The 21,468-nt window shown below is 48.1% G+C and overlaps 8 protein-coding genes across 8 annotated transcripts; 4 read left to right on the top strand and 4 right to left on the bottom strand.

The window, feature by feature from the left end:
- Positions 1-146: 146 nt before the first annotated feature.
- On the top strand, positions 147-2,588 carry PEX2_047890 (sterylglucosidase 1; the record flags this gene model as incomplete). The annotated part of the gene is made up of 4 exons (XM_016742064.1): positions 147-530; positions 595-1,526; positions 1,589-1,907; positions 1,956-2,588. 4 exons carry the CDS (start codon positions 147-149, stop codon positions 2,586-2,588), a joined length of 2,268 nt encoding a protein of 755 aa, XP_016595586.1.
- Positions 2,589-3,385: 797 nt separating this feature from the next.
- On the top strand, positions 3,386-7,544 carry PEX2_047880 (karyopherin MSN5; the record flags this gene model as incomplete). The annotated part of the gene is made up of 8 exons (XM_016742063.1): positions 3,386-4,874; positions 4,929-5,053; positions 5,104-5,175; positions 5,230-5,454; positions 5,511-5,614; positions 5,673-5,931; positions 5,993-6,135; positions 6,191-7,544. 8 exons carry the CDS (start codon positions 3,386-3,388, stop codon positions 7,542-7,544), a joined length of 3,771 nt encoding a protein of 1,256 aa, XP_016595585.1.
- A 612-nt stretch (positions 7,545-8,156) lies between these two features.
- On the bottom strand, positions 8,157-8,941 carry PEX2_047870 (putative NADH-ubiquinone oxidoreductase subunit GRIM-19; the record flags this gene model as incomplete). Its single annotated transcript, XM_016742062.1, has 4 exons — positions 8,157-8,205; positions 8,279-8,670; positions 8,766-8,889; positions 8,937-8,941. 4 exons carry the CDS (start codon positions 8,939-8,941, stop codon positions 8,157-8,159), a joined length of 570 nt encoding a protein of 189 aa, XP_016595584.1.
- Positions 8,942-9,037: 96 nt separating this feature from the next.
- Positions 9,038-10,291, top strand: trm10 (tRNA (guanine(9)-N(1))-methyltransferase; the record flags this gene model as incomplete). Its single annotated transcript, XM_016742061.1, has 1 exon — positions 9,038-10,291. The coding sequence occupies one exon, from the start codon at positions 9,038-9,040 to the stop codon at positions 10,289-10,291; it is 1,254 nt and encodes a 417-aa protein (XP_016595583.1).
- A 576-nt stretch (positions 10,292-10,867) lies between these two features.
- PEX2_047850 (uncharacterized protein) lies at positions 10,868-13,439 on the top strand (the record flags this gene model as incomplete). Its single annotated transcript, XM_016742060.1, has 3 exons — positions 10,868-10,886; positions 11,000-12,564; positions 12,621-13,439. The coding sequence occupies 3 exons, from the start codon at positions 10,868-10,870 to the stop codon at positions 13,437-13,439; spliced, it is 2,403 nt and encodes an 800-aa protein (XP_016595582.1).
- Positions 13,440-14,351: 912 nt separating this feature from the next.
- Positions 14,352-15,651, bottom strand: PEX2_047840 (uncharacterized protein; the record flags this gene model as incomplete). The annotated part of the gene is made up of 4 exons (XM_016742059.1): positions 14,352-14,919; positions 15,176-15,228; positions 15,283-15,580; positions 15,641-15,651. 4 exons carry the CDS (start codon positions 15,649-15,651, stop codon positions 14,352-14,354), a joined length of 930 nt encoding a protein of 309 aa, XP_016595581.1.
- A 187-nt stretch (positions 15,652-15,838) lies between these two features.
- PEX2_047830 (uncharacterized protein) lies at positions 15,839-16,621 on the bottom strand (the record flags this gene model as incomplete). Its single annotated transcript, XM_016742058.1, has 1 exon — positions 15,839-16,621. The coding sequence occupies one exon, from the start codon at positions 16,619-16,621 to the stop codon at positions 15,839-15,841; it is 783 nt and encodes a 260-aa protein (XP_016595580.1).
- A 1,349-nt stretch (positions 16,622-17,970) lies between these two features.
- PEX2_047820 (Oxoglutarate/iron-dependent dioxygenase) lies at positions 17,971-19,226 on the bottom strand (the record flags this gene model as incomplete). Its single annotated transcript, XM_016742057.1, has 4 exons — positions 17,971-18,263; positions 18,336-18,467; positions 18,520-18,626; positions 18,682-19,226. 4 exons carry the CDS (start codon positions 19,224-19,226, stop codon positions 17,971-17,973), a joined length of 1,077 nt encoding a protein of 358 aa, XP_016595579.1.
- Positions 19,227-21,468: the final 2,242 nt, after the last annotated feature.

The raw sequence follows: 21,468 nt of genomic DNA, 5'->3' as shown, positions 1-21,468 counted from the left end.
AATCGGAAAGTCGTTGCCTGTTTCTAGATACCTACTTTCCACGAGCTGTGAACTTTGTATACTTCGTTTCTTGACTTGCCTACGCTTAATCATCCCGCGCGCGAACTACGACCTCATTCAACTTGACCTTCGGTGGCAGGGCAACAATGGCCCCTCTGCGTCTGAAAGTTGAGGGACAGTCTTTTCGAGACCCTCACAATCGGGAGATTACACTTAGGGGGATAAACGTTGCGGCGGATGCGAAATACCCAAAGACACCCGACATCCCCTCATACATCGCCGATAAGTTCTTTGACGCGGACAATGTCTCATTTGTTGGACGGCCTTTTCCACTGGAAGATGCCCATGTTCATTTCAAGCGCCTTCGGAAATGGGGTTATAACACTATCAGGTACATCTTTACCTGGGAAGCCATTGAGCATGCGGGACCAGGGGTTTACGACCATGAGTGGGTTGAATTCACCATAGAAGTCCTCCGGATAGCCAAACAATATGACTTCTGGATCTTTATGGACCCGCATCAGGATGTGGTAAGTATATGTGATCACCCCATCAAAGAAATTACAATCCTCATACTAACTAACCCCCTTTTAGTGGTCTAGGTTCTCGGGGGGATCTGGGGCGCCGATGTGGACGCTCTATGCAGCGGGACTAAACCCTAAAACCTTCAAAAACACGGAAGCCGCCTTGGTTCAAAACACATACGATATCCCCGCTGAGTTTCCTAAGATGATCTGGAGCACAAATTATACTAGACTGGTTTGTCAAACCATGTTTACTTTGTTTTGGGCTGGACGGGACTTTGCTCCCAAGGCAGTTATTGATGGGATGAACATTCAAGATTATCTCCAGAACCACTTTATTGACGCATGTGCATATTTGGCACGGAAAATTCATGAAGCGGGTGATCTTGATGGGGAAGTTATCATTGGCTGGGAAAGCATGAATGAGCCTCATCGCGGCATTATTGGTGTGCAAGACATTTCAGTAATTCCACCGGAACAGCAACTACAACTTGGCACTTCACCGACAGCATTCCAAGCAATGCTCACCGGCTCAGGCAAGGCCTGCGAGCAGACAACATGGGCGTTTGGAAACTTCGGACCTTACAAGACTGGCACCAGCCTGGTGGACCCAGCAGGTGAGATAGCCTGGTTGCCAGATGACCACGATGATACCAAATATGGTTGGCAACGTGACCCTGGGTGGAAACTTGGAGAGTGTATCTGGGCTCAGCATGGAGTTTGGGACCCGTCTACAGACACCCTTCTACAGAAGGATTACTTTTCAAAGAACCCTCGGACGGGTGAGCCCCTTGACTATGAGAAATTTACCAACTCGTATTTCTTGGATCATTACCGAGCATACAAAAATGCCATTCGGGTAATCTGGTCTGATGCAATAATGTTTTGCCAGCCACCTGTGATGGAGGTACCGCCAGATGTCAAAGGCACTGCTGACGACGACCCCAATATGGTCCATGCTGTGCATTTCTATGATGGGTTAACTCTTTTGACAAAACATTGGTGAGATTTGGTCACTTGGACAAGGTCCTTCAATTAGATGTTGGCAGTACTGACCCCTGCAGGAACCGACTCTACAATGTCGATGTTATTGGGGTTCTCCGGGGCAAGTACCTCACCCCTGCCTTTGCCCTCAAGGTTGGCGAGACGGCTATTCGCAACTGTTTGCGTGACCAGCTTAAGTTCCTCCGTGATGAAAGCCGAAATTACATGGGTAGTCATCCAGTGGTATTTACTGAGATTGGAATTCCCTACGACATGGACGACAAAAATGCATACAAGACAGGTGACTATAGTAGCCAAACCAGCGCCATGGATGCAAATCATTTTGCACTAGAAGGCAGTACTTCCAATGGCTTTACTCTATGGGTATATGTCACACAGGTAAGTATCTTTGCTCATTAAAATATGAGTCGTACTGACACAGCCTAGAATGACCACGAATGGGGTGATCAATGGAACGGGGAGGACCTGTCTATTTATTCTCGCGACGATCTAGAACTACCAGCGGGATCCGCCACTCGGCCTCTTGATACCCATTCCCCAGCCTACTCCGAAAGCCAGAGTAGCGGAGCAGAGCCAAATGTTGAGCCTCGTAATATCAAGGGTGTTTTGTCAACTCCTTCGATCTCCAGTGACCAATCCCAGCCATCTCTGCGAGATCAGCAAGGCTATCGTGCTGCAGAGGCATATCTCCGCCCGAGTCCAACTTTCGTGAGCGGAAAGTTGGATAGTCATGTTTTCGATCTCAAGAATTGCGCTTTTACTCTATCGCTGACGGCCAAAGGGCCGACCACTGCGACTGCCCCAACCGAGATATATCTTCCTGAGTTCCACTTCCCAGAGAGCAACCTCGTGGTTGCAGTCAGTGGTGGTAAGTGGGATATTGACGTCCAGGACATCCAGGGTGTCAGGCTACAGCGCCTGCGATGGTGGCATGCCGAAGGAGAACAGGACATCAAGATTGAGGGACTCAAACGCAAGCCTGGGGAGTTTTCTAATCCTGGAGGCGCAGATACCAGCTATCTGGAACAATGCCAGAAAGGCCAATGTGTCATAATGTGAAGTTGCTAGTTTTATTTCGGGAGCTGAGATTTCTATTTGCCAATTTGATATCAATTGCTTCATTNTTTTTTTTTTTTTTTTTTTTTTGGTTTGCACTGCCTTTTCGAATCTAAGATGGAAATAAACTGGACCAAAGACACCAAATGATTCTCTAATAACATTCAAGGTCAAGGTCACTTTTGAGTGTACATGTATGTGACAGGTCTTCAAGTCGAAGTATACAGCGGCCGTGGGTATGCGAGATAAGATAAACAATGATGAGGGGCATAGCTTGGGGGCTAGGCAGTTATGATGACACCAAAACAATGTAGTTTAGCATAGAATAAAGAAATATTATCCCAATTGTTACCTAACTGATACTCTATAACCTTGAAATACTTCAATCGAGTCCTCTATCCAGTGCACCGCAAAGGTGAAAGAAGAGCGGAGCATCAACGGGTGAGCGGTGTGCCCTTGTTGATCTTCAGGGAAAAATCTCAGCCCGACAGGTCACCAATTGTCTTCTGCAAGTCTTCCCTTTCGTGATCTTACTTCGCCAACTACCTGCATTGCAAAAGTACCGATTCACAACTTCAAGTCCGGTCCTCAACCTCGAACCACCCTCCCCTCGGAAAGAGCGAGTGGCGCGTGCGGATGGCCGTTGCGGTGTCCGAACTGCTAAACTAACACAGGACAAGTTCAACGGCCATCGAGTCTTACCTGCCCTTCCCTGACTATGAGACGCGGTCTACTACAGTGACACGAGACCGAGACTTTACATTTTTGTTCACCAAATACTTCTACAACGCGTCGACAAGATGGCTGCGGAGGAGTTGTCGGAGGGCGGCATGGCCGATATCATCCGTGCCCTGCAACTCATTCATAACCCTGCGTCGTCAAATGACATCCGGAAGGAGGCTTCGCAGTTCGTGGAGAACTTGAAAGAATCGGATGCCGCGGCGCGAAATGGCTTCCTTTTGGCTTCCCGGATGGAACATGAGCCTGTTGTCCGATACTTCGGTCTTACTCTTCTCGATCACGTTCTTCGCCAATACAACTTCACCAACCCAGAAGAAGCCAAGACATTACGCATGATGATCTTGCAACTCGCCGAGAACGTCCGCCCCGAAGACCCTGCCTATTTTCGGAATAAGATCTCTCAACTGTGGACCGAGGCCGCTAAGAAGACCTGGGGACTGGACTGGATGGATATGGATGCCAACCTGGTTCAGTTCTGGGGTGCATCCCTTGTACACAAAGAGCTGGTACTTGCCGTTCTTGAGACCCTTTCCGAGGATGTCTTTTTCCGAGAAGATACTGCTTCGTCACTACGGGGAGGTGAGCTCAACCGGTCGCTTATCGAGATCTTTACCCCTGCAGACATTGTAGAGGAAGTTGCCGGGGATAAAAACACCGCTACAATTCCGCGCTGTGGACAGGAGGGCTGGCTCATTCGTATCTGCGAATTTCTTGACAATTGCGTTCAGAATGTCTCCAGCTCGGAACAGGCTCGGGACGCGGCTATAAAAGCTCTGGCAACTTTGAGATCCGCATTGTCATGGTCCATCTACAAAGGTGTTACTGCCTCCCAGGTTGTCCCAAGCATTTTCCGAGCTTTGCCCTGTCAAGATGACCAGGTGCTCCTCTCTGCAATCGAAGCACTCCATGCCCTCTATGGAAGGAATACTATCGGCAGCGAAGACTCTCACGATCTAGTCTGCCTGATCTTTAAGTCCGAATACCTTGTTGTTCTTCAAAGGCTTTATGAATGGTCAATCGTGGGTCCGGATGACGTTGATGATCCCAAATATCTTATCTCTAAAAAGCTTTCTGAGATGGTCTCATATATTGCAGGATGCTTGGAAGATGACAAGTTTTTAGTCTCTAACATGGACCGTTTGAATCTGCCGCCATTCCTGCAATTCATGGCCAACATTATGCAACACCAGAGCTTGACGGTCTCTATACCTTGCTTGCATCTTTGGTCGAGACTGTTGCAGAGCTCAAAAATTAGCAACTTGGATTTCGTGCAAGAACAAACCCCTCAGTTCTTGAACATTTGCACCCAGCGGCTTCTTCGTTGGGAGTCTCTCCCGACTGAATCCGATGATCCCACGGTGCAGTTTTTGGTCGAGGACATTGATACTGTTCCCGAGCGACATGCATTTGTTGGCAATTACCGCCGTTACTGCTCCTCGATCATCGAAATCATCACCCTGAAGCGGCCTCAAGAAGCGGTACGCGAAATCCTTGCCCGGGTGGACACTAACCTCGACAACTTATATAGCGGCGTTGGGCCATTTAGCAGTGAGTGCCAACAATCTAATAAATTATGGACTTGGTGACTCATTCATTTTATAGTGGCAACTTTCTCCAAATCGTCGATTCCCCTCATGCGAGCGGATGCTCAGTTTGCAGTGGTAGAGGCTGTCATCAAGGGCTACAACAAGTGGGTTTCGGCTCACGGGAAAGCACCACAACGTGATGTAAGAGGATGAAGCAGAAAAATGCATATTCGTTTGCTAATATCTGACAGGAGTCTAAACGAATGGAATTAGAACATGCGGTAGAGACATGGGCTTCAACCCTGATGCAAAAGTCTTTCGAGGTAGGTCATTGTGCACAAATCTAGAAGTTTCATCCACTCATCTCTTTGCCATAGGATCCGGTCCTGAAACAAAGAGTCATCAAATTGGCCGTCGACATCTCTTCAAGGGCTTTGGACAATCATCCAGGATTTGCCCTCAAAGTTCTGGAACACATTCTCATGTCACGTCTACCAGATCAGTCTGAATACCCATTGTATTCCGAAGCTGTCAAGGAACTCCATGGATTGGCAAGCTCTGAACTTCGTCGGTTGGCTATGCGTTATGCGGACTATTTCTACGTATGTCTATTCTCAAATCTTGATCGTCCAGTACTCTCTAACCATTTCCACTGCAGACTTTCTATGACCTTCTCGAGCCAAAGATCAAAGAAATCACACTGGCTAACCGCATTGATGACAAGTTGCAAATGGAACTGACTTCTATCTTGCTGATTATTATGTAAATTTCTTCCCATTCATGTTGTCAATCTCAATTGCCCCGTACTGACTCCACACAGGCAACGCGCAATCAATGCTGATCCTTATTTGCGTCAAAATCGGCTCGCAGCCTTCCTCCAGCCCATCCAGGAGTCATGGCAAGACGACCAGTTCCGGCACAACAGCTCCACCTTCCCCGGGTTTTGCAACATGCTTGGACTGGAAAATGTAGGCCCATACATGCAATCCAAAGAAGCACAGAAACTGGCAGACTGGTCCGAGGTTGTCTTGGACGCCGAAGGAAGGCTAGTCCAAGAAGAGATGACAAGAAAATTCCAGGTAAGAAAGACAGCCAAACCTCATTTTCCGCGCTAGGGCCAATCTGACCCGTTCTATCTAGCTGTTGCCATTGCGTGGCACCAAGACTATGTTGGCTGTTTCCACAGATCGACTCAAGAAGTCTACGCCAGCTTATGTGACCGCTTGCGAGATGTGGCATGAATTGATCCCTGTCATTCTTCCCACTTTGCTGCAGCTTGTCAGGTAATTATCTATGCTAGAGCAGATTCATGCCATCAAGCTAACTTTCAATTCCAAGACATGCCCATGCCTTCCACAATCCTACCAATTGGAATATGGTCGAAGGCATGCAACCAGTCGTCGAACGTATCCTCACAGATCGATTTTGGCAGGCTGGTATTTCTGTCGGTAGCCGCGACGAGTTCTACGCCAGAATCACATCATCGAAATCTACACTTGAAGGGTTTGCATCATCAGTTCGAGGAAAAGTCAGAGCTGTCCGCGAAGCATGCTACTCTATGCTATTCAGCATGAGCAGGATGCGAGAGCACTTCTATGGATTCGCCGAACTCCCAAGACCCCTATCTGAAGCATTGTTCGTTGACTCACCGCATCTCTCCTCCCACCAGTTCTCGGTTCTTCTCAACATCTCGCGTTGTCTGATTGACGACTGCCCTGTACAATTCCGCAGCCAATTCTTGCCCCCCATGCTATCGACTTTATTCACCAACATTGACCGAAAAGTCACCACAGAATGGGAAATCATTGAACAACGTAGGAATGGAATTTCGGACGGAGATCTCACCACGGAGATGAAGTCCGAAAGTGTCCTTCGCCAGTTGACTTACTCTGCTGTGATCATGGTAGCCAGTCTATTCGATCCACAGAGAGGTGGTAAAAACTCCCTGATCCGTCGAACACTCATAAGCATAAACCACCCAATACTGACGGAACGTGACCTATCAGACCCGGATGGGACTGAATCGGATCCCAGTGCACCCCAGCCGACCCCGAACCTCTCTGATTCTATCCGCCATTTCGTCCTCTCCTCCCCCCAGATTTTTGAGCCTGTCATGCTCTTCTGTACGCACGCTCTTCGCATGCGCGATACGCGCAGCGGTAGCATCATCACCCGCGTCATTCGGTCAATTCTGCAAGACTTTGCGCCTACGAACGATACTCCGGACACCCAAACTATCGCGACCATCCGCGAATTCATATGTACTGATGTCCTCACAGCATGCATTTCATCCGTACATGAATCATACTTTGTCGATATGCAAAAGGACCTCGCCCAGCTAATTGCATCAATTTGGTGTCTCTATGGCTTCTGTAGCGAGACCCCACGTGCTGTTTTCCTGAGCTTGCCAGGAATCAGCGCAGAGAAAGTCGCCAGTACCGAGTCTGCACTTCATCGCACTACCTCACCGAGGCAGCAACGCGCATTAGTCTTGGAGCTTCTCGAGCCCCTGCGCGGTATTAGTATTGCCGAGCAAGGGAAGATGTTGGGTTCTCGCGAGGAACGTCGTAAGGCCCGTTCAGCATTGCAGGAGCGATACATGACCAATGAAATGGAAACTCAGCAGCAGAACCACCGTGTCGATATTAACGATGGTCCCGATCTTGGTGGTGTAGCTGATCTATTTGGATAGGCTAAGGATCATCTGCTTCTTGGATTGTGAAAGGTTGGGATATTGATGTGGTGCTATCGGGCTTGTTGATTCTTCATTCATACCATGGATGGTCCATTTTCCATTCTGTACACCATTCGCGGCCCGACTCTTATTTTTTCAGTGTCACATTTCGGCCTGCTCCTATCTGGATCTGCGTTGCAGCTTTATCAACTACCCCCGTCGTTAGCGAGCAGTGGCGCTTTGCAAGAGATGATATCATAAAAAAAACCACATAGCATTATGCACAAATATATTACGTTCTCTACTATTACCTTATTTGTAGTTCTGCCCCAAGATGATTTAAACGAGCAAAGAAATAAGACATATTGCAAAAGACTGAACTAAACCCTTCACTAGGCAAGTAATATCTACAATGTTTTCCTCGAAATGGATTCGAGACGGTTTACCCCAACTACCACCACAATGCTTCTAGCTCTCTCACAACGATCAGAAAGGCCCAGTTCAGTCCGTATACCATGGAGGCAAGGGGTCACCCAACCAAGCATCCTAAAACACCAGCATCATACAGAGTCAAAACGAGGGAACGGAGGTACAATATCGTTCAAAACAAGTGTGACATTGTCAGACTGTCTATTGAGTGAGATTGGCAGGGGTATAGGCGAAAGTAGGGCGGATAAAGCTGTCAAGGCAAGCAAGATTAGCATAAATTTCGGAAACGATATAGCGTCCAGTCGCGCTTGCACGGAACATACCGGTCGGAGTTGTAGACCTTGGCATCGGTGCCGAGAAGCTCCTTCTCGCGTGCCTTGTCGGCGTAGTGCCGGCGAACCTGGTCGCGGTCCTCCTCAGCCTGGAGGAGGGGAGTGAGGTGCAGACGGGACCAGATCTTCTCACGGGCGAGCTCACTATCGTTCAAACACATATCAGTCATTGAGTTCACTTCTTTCTTCTGCCAGCGGGTTTGCATAGGGGTCCAATTGCGGTTCTCTCGGGTCGATCGGAGGTAGCAAAGGAGCATCTTGCTGGATGAAACGTACCGCTGCTCACGGACACCGTGGAAGTACTTGTAGAAACCGTAGGCCATGATAACGTGCATGCCAATCATGTAGTAGGCAGGCTTGAAGCCGCGGGCGGGGACGTTTCGCTGTAGAAAGTAAGAAACGAAACCGTTAGCTTGGATGTCTGTGTGCTGGGTGCGCAGGGCCATTGGAACCCCGGAAACTGGGTCGTATGGCCTACCTTGTACTGGACTTGAGCGTAGCCCCCCGTTGGGGGCATATCCTGAGGCATTGTGACGGTAATGAGCGGGTAAAGGGCTTGGAGGGATAGCGAGGAGCCGCTGTGACGATTGGAGAAGTTGGGTCTGGATGGTCACGTGAAGTTTGCACAGTAATGAGGGCTGCGGCGCACGTCATTGGTTGATGAGTTTCGGGGCGGGCGCTTTTTTGAACTTTTGATCTACAGTCGACAGCCCACCTTTGTCTTTTGCTTGCCAATTCCACTAGACGACGATGGAGGAGCAAGAGCGACCCCGGAAATTAGCAAAACTGGACCACGACGAAGATACCACCCACGAGGTGCTCGGCCCTGCCATGACTGGAGCTGGTGATGTTGCCGGCAACGAACCGGAGCCCGCGTGCGCTCAGATTAGCAATGAACCTCTCGATATTCTCGATGTCTCAGAGTTTACGGTTCAAAAGGATACAAAACCTACCACTGAAACTACAACTCAAGATAACGCTGAAGGAGCCCCGCCTGTTATGTCGAAAAATCAAATGAAGAAACTGCGTCGCGCGGCGGCCCTTGAGCAAAAGCGCGCGCTTCAAAAGTCCCAGAAGAAAGAAAAGCTCATAGAAAAGCGGGAGCGTCGCAAGGCTATGGTTGAGGAGGCAAGGGAAAAAGGCGGCCAAGAAGCCGTCGACAAGCTACTGGTGTTATGGCGAGGCAAGAAAGCCAAGCACACCAGGTCAACACTACTACCTTTGACGTTCGTGATGGATTGCGGCTACGACGAGCTGATGTCTGATAGAGAGCGCATCTCATTGGCCGGCCAGCTCACGCGATCATACTCCGACAACAGTCGCGCAGTCTACAACGGGCACATGATGTTCTCGTCATTCAACAAATTACTGAAAGAGCGATTCGACACCGTGTTGGCGTGCCACAAAAACTGGAAGCGTGTTCGCTTTTTGCAGGAAGACTTTGTGCGTGCTGGTGAGCTGGCTAAAGGACAAATGACAGCCGCGCGAGGAGGTCAACTCGCTGGCCCGTTCGCCGAACAAACCGATGCGAAGCCCGAGGACGGGGAGATCATCTATCTCAGCAGTGATAGTGAGAATACTTTGACCGAGCTGAAGCCTTACAGCACTTATATTGTCGGAGCGCTAGTGGATAAGAACCGACACAAGGCAGTTTGCTACAACCAGGCCGTTGAAAAGGGAATCAAAACTGCCAAATTACCTATTGGGCAGTACATTCAAATGGCCCATCGTCCGGTACTGGCCACCAACCATGTCATTGAGATCATGCTTCAATGGTTGGAGCTTCGTGACTGGGGCAAGGCATTTATGAAGGTCATTCCTACCCGGAAAGGCGGCGCTTTGAAAGCAAACCAGAATGCAAACCAGAACGAGGGTGAGGGCAACGCTGAGAATGATGCTGAAGATATGAACGAGGAAGATATGGAAGCAGACCAGATGAAGCAGCTGGAAGAGATTGCAGCTTTGGAGGAAGGAAGTGAGGACGAAAATGAAACGAAGGAATAGTGTGAGCTACCCAACGAATACCTTGTAAATATATACAACAGCAAAAGGGAGCTAGTCAGCGATTAACATACGAAGATGCGCTTGTATCAATAGTCTTGTAATGATTGTCTTCTGCGAGGGGTTCTTTTTATCTGCTCGAGCTCTGCTGTCCCTTTTGTTAATGCTTTACTGACTTTTGCCAGATTTGTAGATCCTCAGTAAATCTAAGACCATTTATCTGTTATATTTATCCTCGCTGTCCCTGACTAGAAGATGCAGAAACACAGTGAACGTGAATGTAGAAAAGCATATTGCCTATTTGGGCATGGGGCGAACTCGGGTGCTTACCTCATCAATTAGCCACAACAGCCACAACCTTGGAATCTATGACGGAAGCGATTTTCATTGTGATTATTGCACTTGAGGACTTGCTTTTGCTTCTTTCTCGCTATCCTCTTCATATAGGCAGAAGAGCCTTTGCTACTGTGCCTACTTCTTTCGCTCTTTCCCAGATTACTTTCCTTTTACTTCTTCTTGTCTCCCTTCTTCTCTTAACTGCCTCTTGGTTTTTTTGTTTGGCAGCTGCCCCTCGCAACCATGTTTATGCTCCGCAACGGTAAGCAACGCGCTTTTCATGCCCCGCCAAACCCCTCTATACCAGGGTATTTTTTGGTTGTTCTGCTGTTTTGAACTAGTAAACTAATTTCTTGTCTTCTCTGAATTTAATAGTGAGCAAATTTTTGTTTGGTGACGCTTCGAAAGAGTCCATCATCGAAATCCCTCAAGGCGAGCTGTATCTGGTTCGCCCACAGTCGCCCAAAGGTTACTCTGAGCTTATCTTCAAGGACGCCGCTGCTACGATCCGACGTACCGGGCAGGACTTTCAATACCAGCTTGTAATTCAGAGAGCTTATGAAGAGGGCGAGGAAGAACTTGCGGACGACGACGGTGAGCAAGGCGCGGGCGACGGCCTAGATAAGGACGAGAAGGTTTTCCTCCTGGACCAAACCCTCCACTTCCGCTCTGAACTCCGTGACGGAGGTGCAAAGATCTTGGCCTGGGATGACCTGAGCGGCGACGCTGGTGATCTATTTGAATTCATCTGCGACTCTTCCGTCCCATCGGACAAAGTTGCCACTTTTGAGCTTGCCGCCCTCCAGTGTCAATACGAACGCAAACACCGCCGCAGCGCACAGAAGGCTACCGAGGCGGAGTTGCAAGAATTCTCATACAACGAAGAGAAGCCCATTCCATCTGCGAGTCCGGCCTCCTCGCCGACTAGAAATTCCTTGACAGCAGAAGATTCAGTCGCAGCAATGGCAAAAGACGTAGAATACGCTCAGTCCAAAGGACAGATCAAGACTGCCACTCTTGAGGAGGAACCGACTACTGCCCCGCCGTCTGCGGCCCATCCCGAAGCCAAGGAGATTCTCTGCAAGGAAAATGCTGAGCTGCATTTGTTCGATTTTTCCACTGGAACCTTTGTGCTCCAGGAGTCGGATATCATTGCGACTGTCTCGGAGGTTGGTACCTGGCAGTACTGGCTCCAAATTACTGGCTCGGATAAGGAGTGGTTAGGACAGGCTGTCGTCGCTGATATCAACCCCGTTTTTAACTTCGAATATCTCTCGTTCATCTTTAACCACTATGGTGAAGATGGATCGGCCTACTCATGGCTCCTGCGATTCAAGGACCAAGCCTCGGAAGAACGGTTCCAGGAGGGTCTGATGCAGGCGCTGTGGGAACAGCTCAATGAGTTGAAGTGGACTAAAGTCAAGGAGAATGACCGAGACTATGTTCTTGATGCCTTCCAGGATCTTACCATGGAAGATGCCGATGACAAGATCGAGGAGCAAGTTGAGGAAGAAGAGGAGGAGGCCGAAGAGGAATACGACGGCGACCAGGACGATGCTCAGCGCAGCGAACACTACGACAGTGACGAAGAGGAGGAAGATCTCGTCACACGCGATGCAGATGGAAACGTCAACTCGCAGTTGGCAGTCGGCTACAAGCATGATCGGTCATTCGTTGTGCGAGGGTCCAAGATCGGCGTCTTCAAGCACACCGCTCACAACAACCTTGAATTCTCCACGACTATTTCAAAGGTCGAGACCCCGAAGGGCACGCTTTTCAGCCCCAAGAAGGTCATGCTCCATGCTGAGGATCAGAACATGATTCTTCAAAATGGAGATGATCCCAACTCGCTGTACAAGATGGATCTGGAGTACGGCAAAATCGTCGATGAATGGAAGGTCCATGACGATATTGCAGTGGAGACGTTTGCTCCTGAAAACGTAAGTTACCTCACAGGCTTGAAATATATCTCTGGACAAACTAACAAAACTCGTAGAAATTCGCACAAATGACCGCAGCGCAGCCATTCGTCGGTGTCTCTAAGAACGCCCTTTACCGCATCGATCCCCGTCTTTCTGGCAACAAGCTTGTCGATTCCGACCTGAAGCAGTATGCCAGCAAGAATGACTTCTCGGCTGTGGCTACTACTGAGAAGGGATACCTTGCTGTCGCATCTAACAAGGGTGACATCCGCATGTTCGACCGACTGGGCATCAACGCAAAGACTCATATCCCGGCTCTTGGTGAGCCAATCATCGGCCTTGATGTGTCTGCAGATGGACGCTGGGTGTTGGCAACTTGCCGTACCTACCTTCTCCTCATCGATTCGCTGCAGAAGGAAGGCAAGAACGAGGGCAAGCTCGGATTCGAGCGTGCTTTCGCGAAGGACTCGAAGCCTCAGCCCCGCCGTCTTGGACTGCAGCCCGCACACGTTGCCCAGTTCCAGCACGAGACGAAACAGCCTCTCTCGTTCACTACCGCACGCTTCAACACTGGTGTCGACTCAACGGAAACTAGCATTGTCACCGCTACCGGCCCCTTCATCATTACATGGAGTATGAAGAAGGTTGTTGCTAACCGCAAGGACCCCTACACTATCAAGCGGTATGGTGAGAATGTCATGGCTGATAACTTCCGATTCGGCTCTGACAAGAATGTCATCGTTGCTCTGCCAAACGAGGTCAACATGGTCGCCAAGCGTACCTTCCAGAAGCCTACGCGCGAGAGCATCGCTGGTCCCGCCACACCTAACCGTGCGCGCAGCGGATGGAGCAGTCGTCTTGGCAGGGATGACGTTGTCAACTCGCCTTACTAGTCTTCACATTCCCTTCCCCTATGTCTCTCATCATCCCGTGGATTTCTTCTATTTTTGTAACATTACCCATACCCCCTCATGTTTTGTGCTTTTCCATCTTTTCCATTGTTGTGACTTTCTTTGCGGGGTTTTGCTCTTCTAACGCCGCTAGAAGATCTCTATATTGGGGTCTTCTTCACATTCACTACTCTGTTTCTCTCGTTTAAATTATTGGGCGATATTAATTTGGGGCTAAAGGGTGGCTCGCATTAAACGAGATTTTATTCTGCAAGGTAGCTAGCTAGTTTCAGACAATTCACGAATGAAATATCCAACAATTAATCACTTGTCCTGGAGAAACTTTGTTCCTCAACAATCATCCTCGTCTTATATACCTTCAACCCCAGCGTCGCCTTGCCCGACTCTCTCTCTTTTCACTCTTTATCTCCTCGTGACATTCATCACAAATGCAATCCGTCAATCGGAGAGGTTCTCCAAGCACACAAGTCCGCTCCATCACCACCTTAGCAGTATCACATTCACAACACCATGCATAAATGAACTTCCCCTTGTCACGGAGTGCTTTGGTGACATCTTTAACAACATAAATACCCAACCCATACTTCGCCACTAGAGGAAGGGTGGGGTATCGGCGACAAAATGGACATCCTAGCGTCGCAGTGTTGATCACATAGCCTGAATAGTTATGCCTGTACCATGCTACCAGGCAGAACATGCACATTGTTTGGAAGCAGCCATAGCGTCCACAGGCTGCGTGTAGGTAATGGTGTCGGTTGAAGCACCGGGAACATATTTCATCGTTTCTTTTGCTGCGTTTGACGAGCTTCTTGAGAGTTGAGATTATCTCCCTGGAGTTGTGGATAGACTTTCCATCGTAGCGTAGCTGGGGGTCGAAGGGTCGTTCCATTTGTCTTAGAAACCGAGCATCTCCTGCTCAGATACTTTCATGAGTGGCACAATCCCTAGCCGCAGACTGAGAGCAGCAAGAAGAGCAGCGGGTTGAGCAGACAGCTTCGTTCCAGGCTCAATGGTGTGTAAAAGGAGCTTCCAGAACTGCCGATTGTACCTTTCTGATGCCAGTACTAATGGTATCTTGGCCACATAATCGGCACTGATGCTGGAGATATGGTCAGGCATCTCACGCGCTGATACCACAACAATCAATTTGGTCAGGATAGCACCGAACTGCCGAAGGACATCGGGATTGCAACATCGGCCAATGTGCAAAAGCTCAGATCGGGTCAGATGTGAGATGGGCCTATTATACGCATCTGTCGTACCATATTCTTTGTTGTGAAAGCTTAACGTCGGGTCATGGAAGATGCAAGGATACATTTCTCTTTCAGGGACACTGTTTATGATAGATGTGATCTCTTCGGCAAAGTCTGGAATAGTGGCGGTCTTTTTGGGGACATATTCTTTCATGACATCTGCAGTCAACTTGACCTTGGTGATGTCCTCACTCTCTTCCCACGAAAAACTGTGAAATAATCGAGAAATATGGGAATGTGCTCATATTGCTCTCATTCTCAAGGCTGTCAATTTCGCTGTCCGAGACGTAGTGTGACAGCTCTACAAAATAATCCTTGTCTTGGGCGTTTCCTATAACAGAAGGAGCTTTCTCCACTCCCATCCATGTTAGAAGCAGATCAACTGTCACCAGAGCAATGTCCCCGGAAAGGTCGCTTTTCACATGAACACAGGCTCCATCAGTCTTAGTGGACAGTTAGGTGTACCAGTTAGCCTTCCCTGTTCCCATAAATTTATTAAGAATAACTAAGACCTGTGCCTGTTTCGGTCCGTCTCGAAGGATATTGCATGTTGATACCCAATAAATACATACAGGGCCATATCCAGAGTAGGATCCCGGGGTTAGCAGGACAGTCTCGTCCTTTGAAGATTGCAAACGACTACCGTAATACTGATTTGGAGTAGGGTAACTTTCAGCGTGAAGAAGGACCAGTGTTTTCGCATCTACGCGCATGACCTGGCAGGCCATTGCAAGAGCTGTCTTTACAGCCTTATTGTAATCGCGTCTCCCATTTGTGCGGGGGCTGTTGGCGAAAGCGATTAGGTTGGGCTGTGGCTCCTGCGAAGATTCATGTTGACCTTGATCCAGCCATCCTGACCACTCGAGGACGCTATCGCATTGGTAGCAGCGGTATGCTAGAACAGTAGCCGAAGCTTATACAATAAGGTACCCGAAAGTCATTGGACCGATACATTCTATGTGTAACATTTGACCAGCTTCACTATATGTTGAAGTCATGCAGTCTCCTGATCGTTCAGAATTTGTTCGGATGTGAGAAGGTCACAATATTCACCTTGTCTCGATGTCTCGACTCTGGATTCCAATCAAGCGTAATGTTACCAAATTGCGTAGCCTCTTGGATGCACTCTCATTGAAAATCATCATCAGCTGGTGGCTTGTCGTGCTGCCTGTCTTCCCTCTTCTCCTCCGGCTCCGGGCTACCCGCCTTTGGCTTATCCTCATCTGACGGCTCAGCCCGCTGGATTTCTTCTCTTGGGACCGGGTTATCTGTTGGCTCATCGTGCTCCCACCCCTCCCTAGCTTTCTCCAGGCCACCTTGAATCGTCTCACCCCCTTCCGATAACTGAGCATTCTGTTTCTTTCGCTCTGCCCGGAGCTGCTGCCATTCTTCCTGGCTCCGCCCTGGCTCTTCTATGCGTTTGCCAAAGATGTAACATGGCGGAAATTTCAGGTCCGAAAATAGCGGTAGGTCACCTTTGTCGAGTTTTCTCATATTTGAGTAGGATGCAGATGCCAATGCCTGAACACGCATATCTTTCCGCATGAGGTACATACCTCCTCTCCGACTAGCATAATGAATTGGCTGTTGCAAACTCTCCTGGATCTGGAGTCGCACATTTCGATCGCACTCAGCGCGGAAAATATCGTAACAGATATACACATAGTCCGGCGAGCCGAGCATCTGAATTATGTTCAGGCTTATCTCAAAGTCGGCGTTTGGTTTCCCAACTTCCTTGAGTGCGGCGCGACTGACGCTCTCGGCAAGCTTCTCTGCCCAGGGAATGACATCTGCGGAGCGTCGGGACTTGTCAGGGCGATATTTAGCCTTGAGAACAATTCGCAGGGTGAGGTCGTTTTCCAATGCCGTGCGAGTTCGGGGGTCGGAAATTTGAAGCTTCTGGTCCGCCATAGCGGGGAGCGTGTGAGTGTGAAAGATGATCGATGAGGGATGCAATCGGTGTGGAGAGATGTGCCTGGGTAAAATATTCTGGGTAAATTTGCAAGTCAGCCGCGAAAGCTAAGGTAAAGGAAAGGTTTGTGTACTCCGTACGTGACTATCGATCTGCAAACTGTTTATCCTACAATCAGGTAACGTTGTAAGAGTTCTGACTCGTCCGTCTCTCAGTGGCCTAGGACCGATATTAGATCACGATACCTCAGCTCAGAAGTTGGGATTTTTTGAATTTCACAAACTGAAGTCGACTGTTTGGTGGTGCAGAAGGCCGATTGCAGGACAAGTTTCGATAAGCCTACTACTGTCGGGAAGAAAGAAAGCGCCCCAGAGTGCAGAGTCCTTAGTTGAATGATCAAAGGAATGTTCTCAAGTGGCGCTTGACCCTACCACGTACCCCTCTATACTAGTATTCTCGGAAGCCTGGGAAATGGCAGCCGGGCGTTTACTTAGCTCGGTACCTAACCTTAGAAGGGCTGGGCTGGGCGCCTAAATAGGGACCAGCGAATCATCATTGTGTGTTTTTGGTTTCATCTTTCTTGTTTGATGCTCATTATCACAGTCTGCTCTGGACTTAGAAATCTTTTGAATTCCTTCTAGTGTCTTTATCCAAGCTATTTTCGAACCGACTCAAATTAAGCCTTCCAAGGTTGGCCGCGGGTCTGCGCAGCTCCCAGGCTTAGATCTTTGGGACTGCCCCGTCGCTCCTTCCTAGCTGTAGCTTCAAAATCCAAGCAATATCGCCGCTAGGTCAGTGATTGTTAAGATTATTCCTATATCTAACCTTCCAAGGTTGGTTGAAATGGCTGGTCCTTTTTGACCCACGTGGTGAAAATGATACCGGTGAAAGGGCTTGATGGACTGTCGGGAAGGCCTGCTAGAGAGAAGCAGGAAATAAACGAGTGAGATACGTGGGTCAAGAAGAGAAAACTATAGAGCTATAGATGGACCAGAGAAATATACGAGACCATGGAGAGCACACATGACCCAAACCTCGTAGAGCTCTCTGATACCAAAAAAACCCCAAGTTGTCAAATAATCGCAACGATGGGAAGACAGACAATGTATAGTGTAGATCAATGATATGTAATACTCTTAACTAAACCGCTGTTTGACAATCTGTGCGGACATAATCACTAAAGACTAAGTACTATCTAGGTAGGGACCTGTAGAATGCACGATGAACTCAAAGGATGAAGGGACAAAGTTGAATCATCCTCGTTGGGGGATGGCAGAGAAAATGTTTGTGATGTTGAATCATTTGCTGTGAAGGTCAGCAAGAGGAGAGGGTGATCCCTCTAAAGTTCCTATTGTGTTCTCAGCTCAGGCAGATCCAACAACTTCAATCGATCCTCCTTTATAATCCTATCTGTTGTGATCCGATCCGGATAATTCCTCATGAACATGTTCGTGAAGTGGGTTCCGTAATGAATTTTTTCATCTGGAGGCTGGCCATCATAAAGCTTCGCAACTGGGGAGATTTCAGCTTGGAAGCTAGGTTCATGAAAGTAGGCGAAGGCGAATCGCTCGCGGGTATTGAGGCCGACCTTGTGGGGGGTGGATGGCAGGTAGGAGTTGGTCATGAACTGCATAATATCTCCTAGAGAGTTGATGTAGATTTTAGTACGCTGAATAGAAATGCTGATGTATTTATGCAAGGGGAAAGACAAACCTGGGAATACTGTGAAGACTCCGGGCACAGGAGGTACATAAACCCATCGTTCATCATCTTCGCGGAAGCCAGCGGCGCTTTTCTTCCAATTCTCCAGCTTCTCATCTTCTGCAGGGGGTCGAATGAATAGGCCTTGAATGATCAGTGAATGGTTATATATTTGGCGAATACAACGGAATCTCACCTCCAACCTCATCCTGGGCTGCAATGACCAAGAGACCGTAGTCTGTGTGAGATCCAATACCACGGCCATCTTTTCCTTTTCCGTTGGTGTTGTTATTTTGAGGGAATCTGAATGTCAAGGTCAAAACATATTAACAGTTTGAATAAAACTCATGAAACCTACCTCAAAATACGGAGATGGTGCCATCCATCCTCGGTTAAGGAAGTCAGAGTCTTAGGATCCAGATCGAGTCCGTATTCAATCATCTTCAGCAACGTCTCCCCGCTATTACCCAAGGACTCCATATACTTCTGTATAGGGGTCCTCATATCAGTATCTGGCCAAGGGCAAGGGCCATGGCAAGGCCACTTGGCTTCCACTCGAGGCTCCTCCAGAGGAAGATCCTTGGTGACCGTAAATATCTCTGAATAATCAGCAATGCCATCCGTAATCTCCTCCCCAGAGGCAATATAGCCGGCGTAGCTCTGACTGTCCACACAAGCAGCTTTTTGCTTAGGAGGCATAGCAAAGAACCGCTTACTAGCAGTAAATGCTTTATCAAACAGATCCTGCTGCTTGGGACTCATCGAAACCTGAAGAATACCATCTTGACGCCACGCGTCGATCATAGCCTTCCCCAGTTGAACGTCACTGGGAGATCCAGTGGCCTTGTCAGGCAAAGTGAATGTCTTGAGTTGCCCAACATGAGCCACATAATTTGGTGGCATTGTGCTACCTAAGTCACTTGGGGCTGTAGCAGTCGTGAGGCTTTTCGTCTGCTGGCGCGCAAGAAGTATTGGGTGGGCATGGCGAATAGAGTTGTGAAAGACAACCGGTGGACGCAATGCGAGAGAGACACTCCGATGTGAAAACATTTTGTTCTCCTCTTTCTTTGGAAACTTTTGTATCAGCTTGTCTTTTAAGTGGGTGTTCCACCTACTTACTGGGCAGCTATAAGAGAGAAAAGAAATGGTCTGTTGCTCTCAATATCTTGCTGAATAGCTTGATACTTATACCTCGCTACCTAATGGATAGTGATTACGAGTGGTATGGTAATTACAACTACCTTCAACAAAGAACGAGGCTGCATAAAATCCCTCACACCCTTTCGGTTGCGAGGGACTGTTTACAACATAAATCCCCTCTAGGCTAGCTACATGATGCCCCCTGGGCTAGCTGCGTGGGAGCCTTCTTCTTAACTGGACTGATTCCGGCAGTCAAAGGCAGTAAGAACACGTCAGAGCCACCCTTCGTGTTTGTAGAGCTCACCTTCCTCATGCAGTAATGCAAGAATAATGGCTTAATGCGACATCAAACAAGATCAAAACAGGAGCTGCAGTACCTCAATGGACGCAGGTCACACGTTATGGCATGGATATTTCGTCAGACGAATGTTGATAAGTATGGATGTGGCTTGACGGGCACAACCGTGCAATATTATATTTACACTTTACGTATAGGGTTTCGGCCCGCCCCAGACTTGTAGCATCCGAGCCATTGGCTTTTCCTGGGGTATTTCAAGCTCTTGCTGATTCTACTCATTGGATCTCTTTCGTTTTCTTGATTAGAACCAAACTCATCTGAACTGTCTGTTTCCTGCGTCACCTTCACGTATCATCATGTGTTGGCTACTTCATTGTACAGATCCGACGGTAGCCACTGCTTCGCATAATCATTTAGAAGGCCGAGCATGTCCTTCACCCTACGCATAACTTATGTACTACTTTTCAAGTAGTATATACAAAGTATTTAGCCTAAGAAGGCCTTAGCGTAGTGGTGGTTACACGATGGCCTAATCGGGATCAAGTTGCATAGCTGACCATGGCCGAGATCTGACTATTGCCGAGACATCTATTTCATTTGTTCAACCTCAAAATAAAAATCACGCCGAAATTATAGCCCTTTTAGAGGAAATCATACGCAAAACACCCACACGATGAGGTCAAATGTTTTTGAATAGCTAGTGATGTTAAGCGTATTCTCCGAGATTTATCCACATCAAGTTATAGGTATATTATAAGCCATTTCATGATTCAATCTATACATGCTCTTGATAGGTCCTGAATCATGTAGCTCCGAATGGGTTCCTTAAAGGGTCAGTGCAAGCGATCAGTGCGGTCACTGCCTGGAAAATATGTCAACCGATAAAAAAACCCATGCTCGTTGCATCTATTCCGGACTTCCTCAGCATTAATCCAGCGAGTATTAGGATTCCCTGGAACTAAAAATTGATTCGCAGGGGTGGGGAATGAGGGATTTAGGAATGTCAGTTGAGATCCCAGGAGCACCCAGGGAGCCGGGATCACTCCGCGCCTTCTCAGGAACTGGCAGACAGATTTATGATATCATTAATGCTATCAATAGTGTTGTAGCGAATTGTGTGTCGTCAGTACTGTTGCAATAATAAGCAAAAAAAGGCATAATGTTTGGTCGTCTATGCCTTGGAAACTATTAGGTATACATGCTCAAACTCTAATGATTCCCTCGGGCCGTTCTTGTGACATTGTAGTTCTAGGTTGTTTGCTATAGGCTCGGAACTATTACCCCTGATTCTGTCTTAGATTTTAGCCTATTGTGTTGAGCTTCTAATAACCAATCATGATAGCAAAAGATCCCACACAATGCTTTCGCTGAATGTATCAGCCAGCTAGATCAAAGCGTGGTCACACCTGCATATTCCTCTGTCTAGTGCGATCAGCCGCCAAAAAATATTTCAACTCATTGCGATCGGTCCTTCCTCTCTTGCTAAATGTTGAACTGTTCAGCCCGGCATTTGGTAGATTCTATTAACGGGTATAAAAGTGGATATCAAGATTAGTCACATTGTCTGCCTAGGTACCCAGGTGGCGAAATTCCCGTTCTTCTCATTTTAGCTAGTTGAAGATAGCATAACTATTATTGATCTATACTATACATTATCATACACCAGATTTTTGTTATATTACCCCCAAAAAGGGTCAAACAAAAACC

This window comes from Penicillium expansum (assembly GCF_000769745.1).
Source record: "Penicillium expansum strain MD-8 chromosome Unknown contig150, whole genome shotgun sequence".
Classification (NCBI taxonomy): Eukaryota; Fungi; Ascomycota; class Eurotiomycetes; order Eurotiales; family Aspergillaceae; genus Penicillium; species Penicillium expansum.
This window is presented reverse-complemented; position numbering and strand designations above follow the sequence as displayed.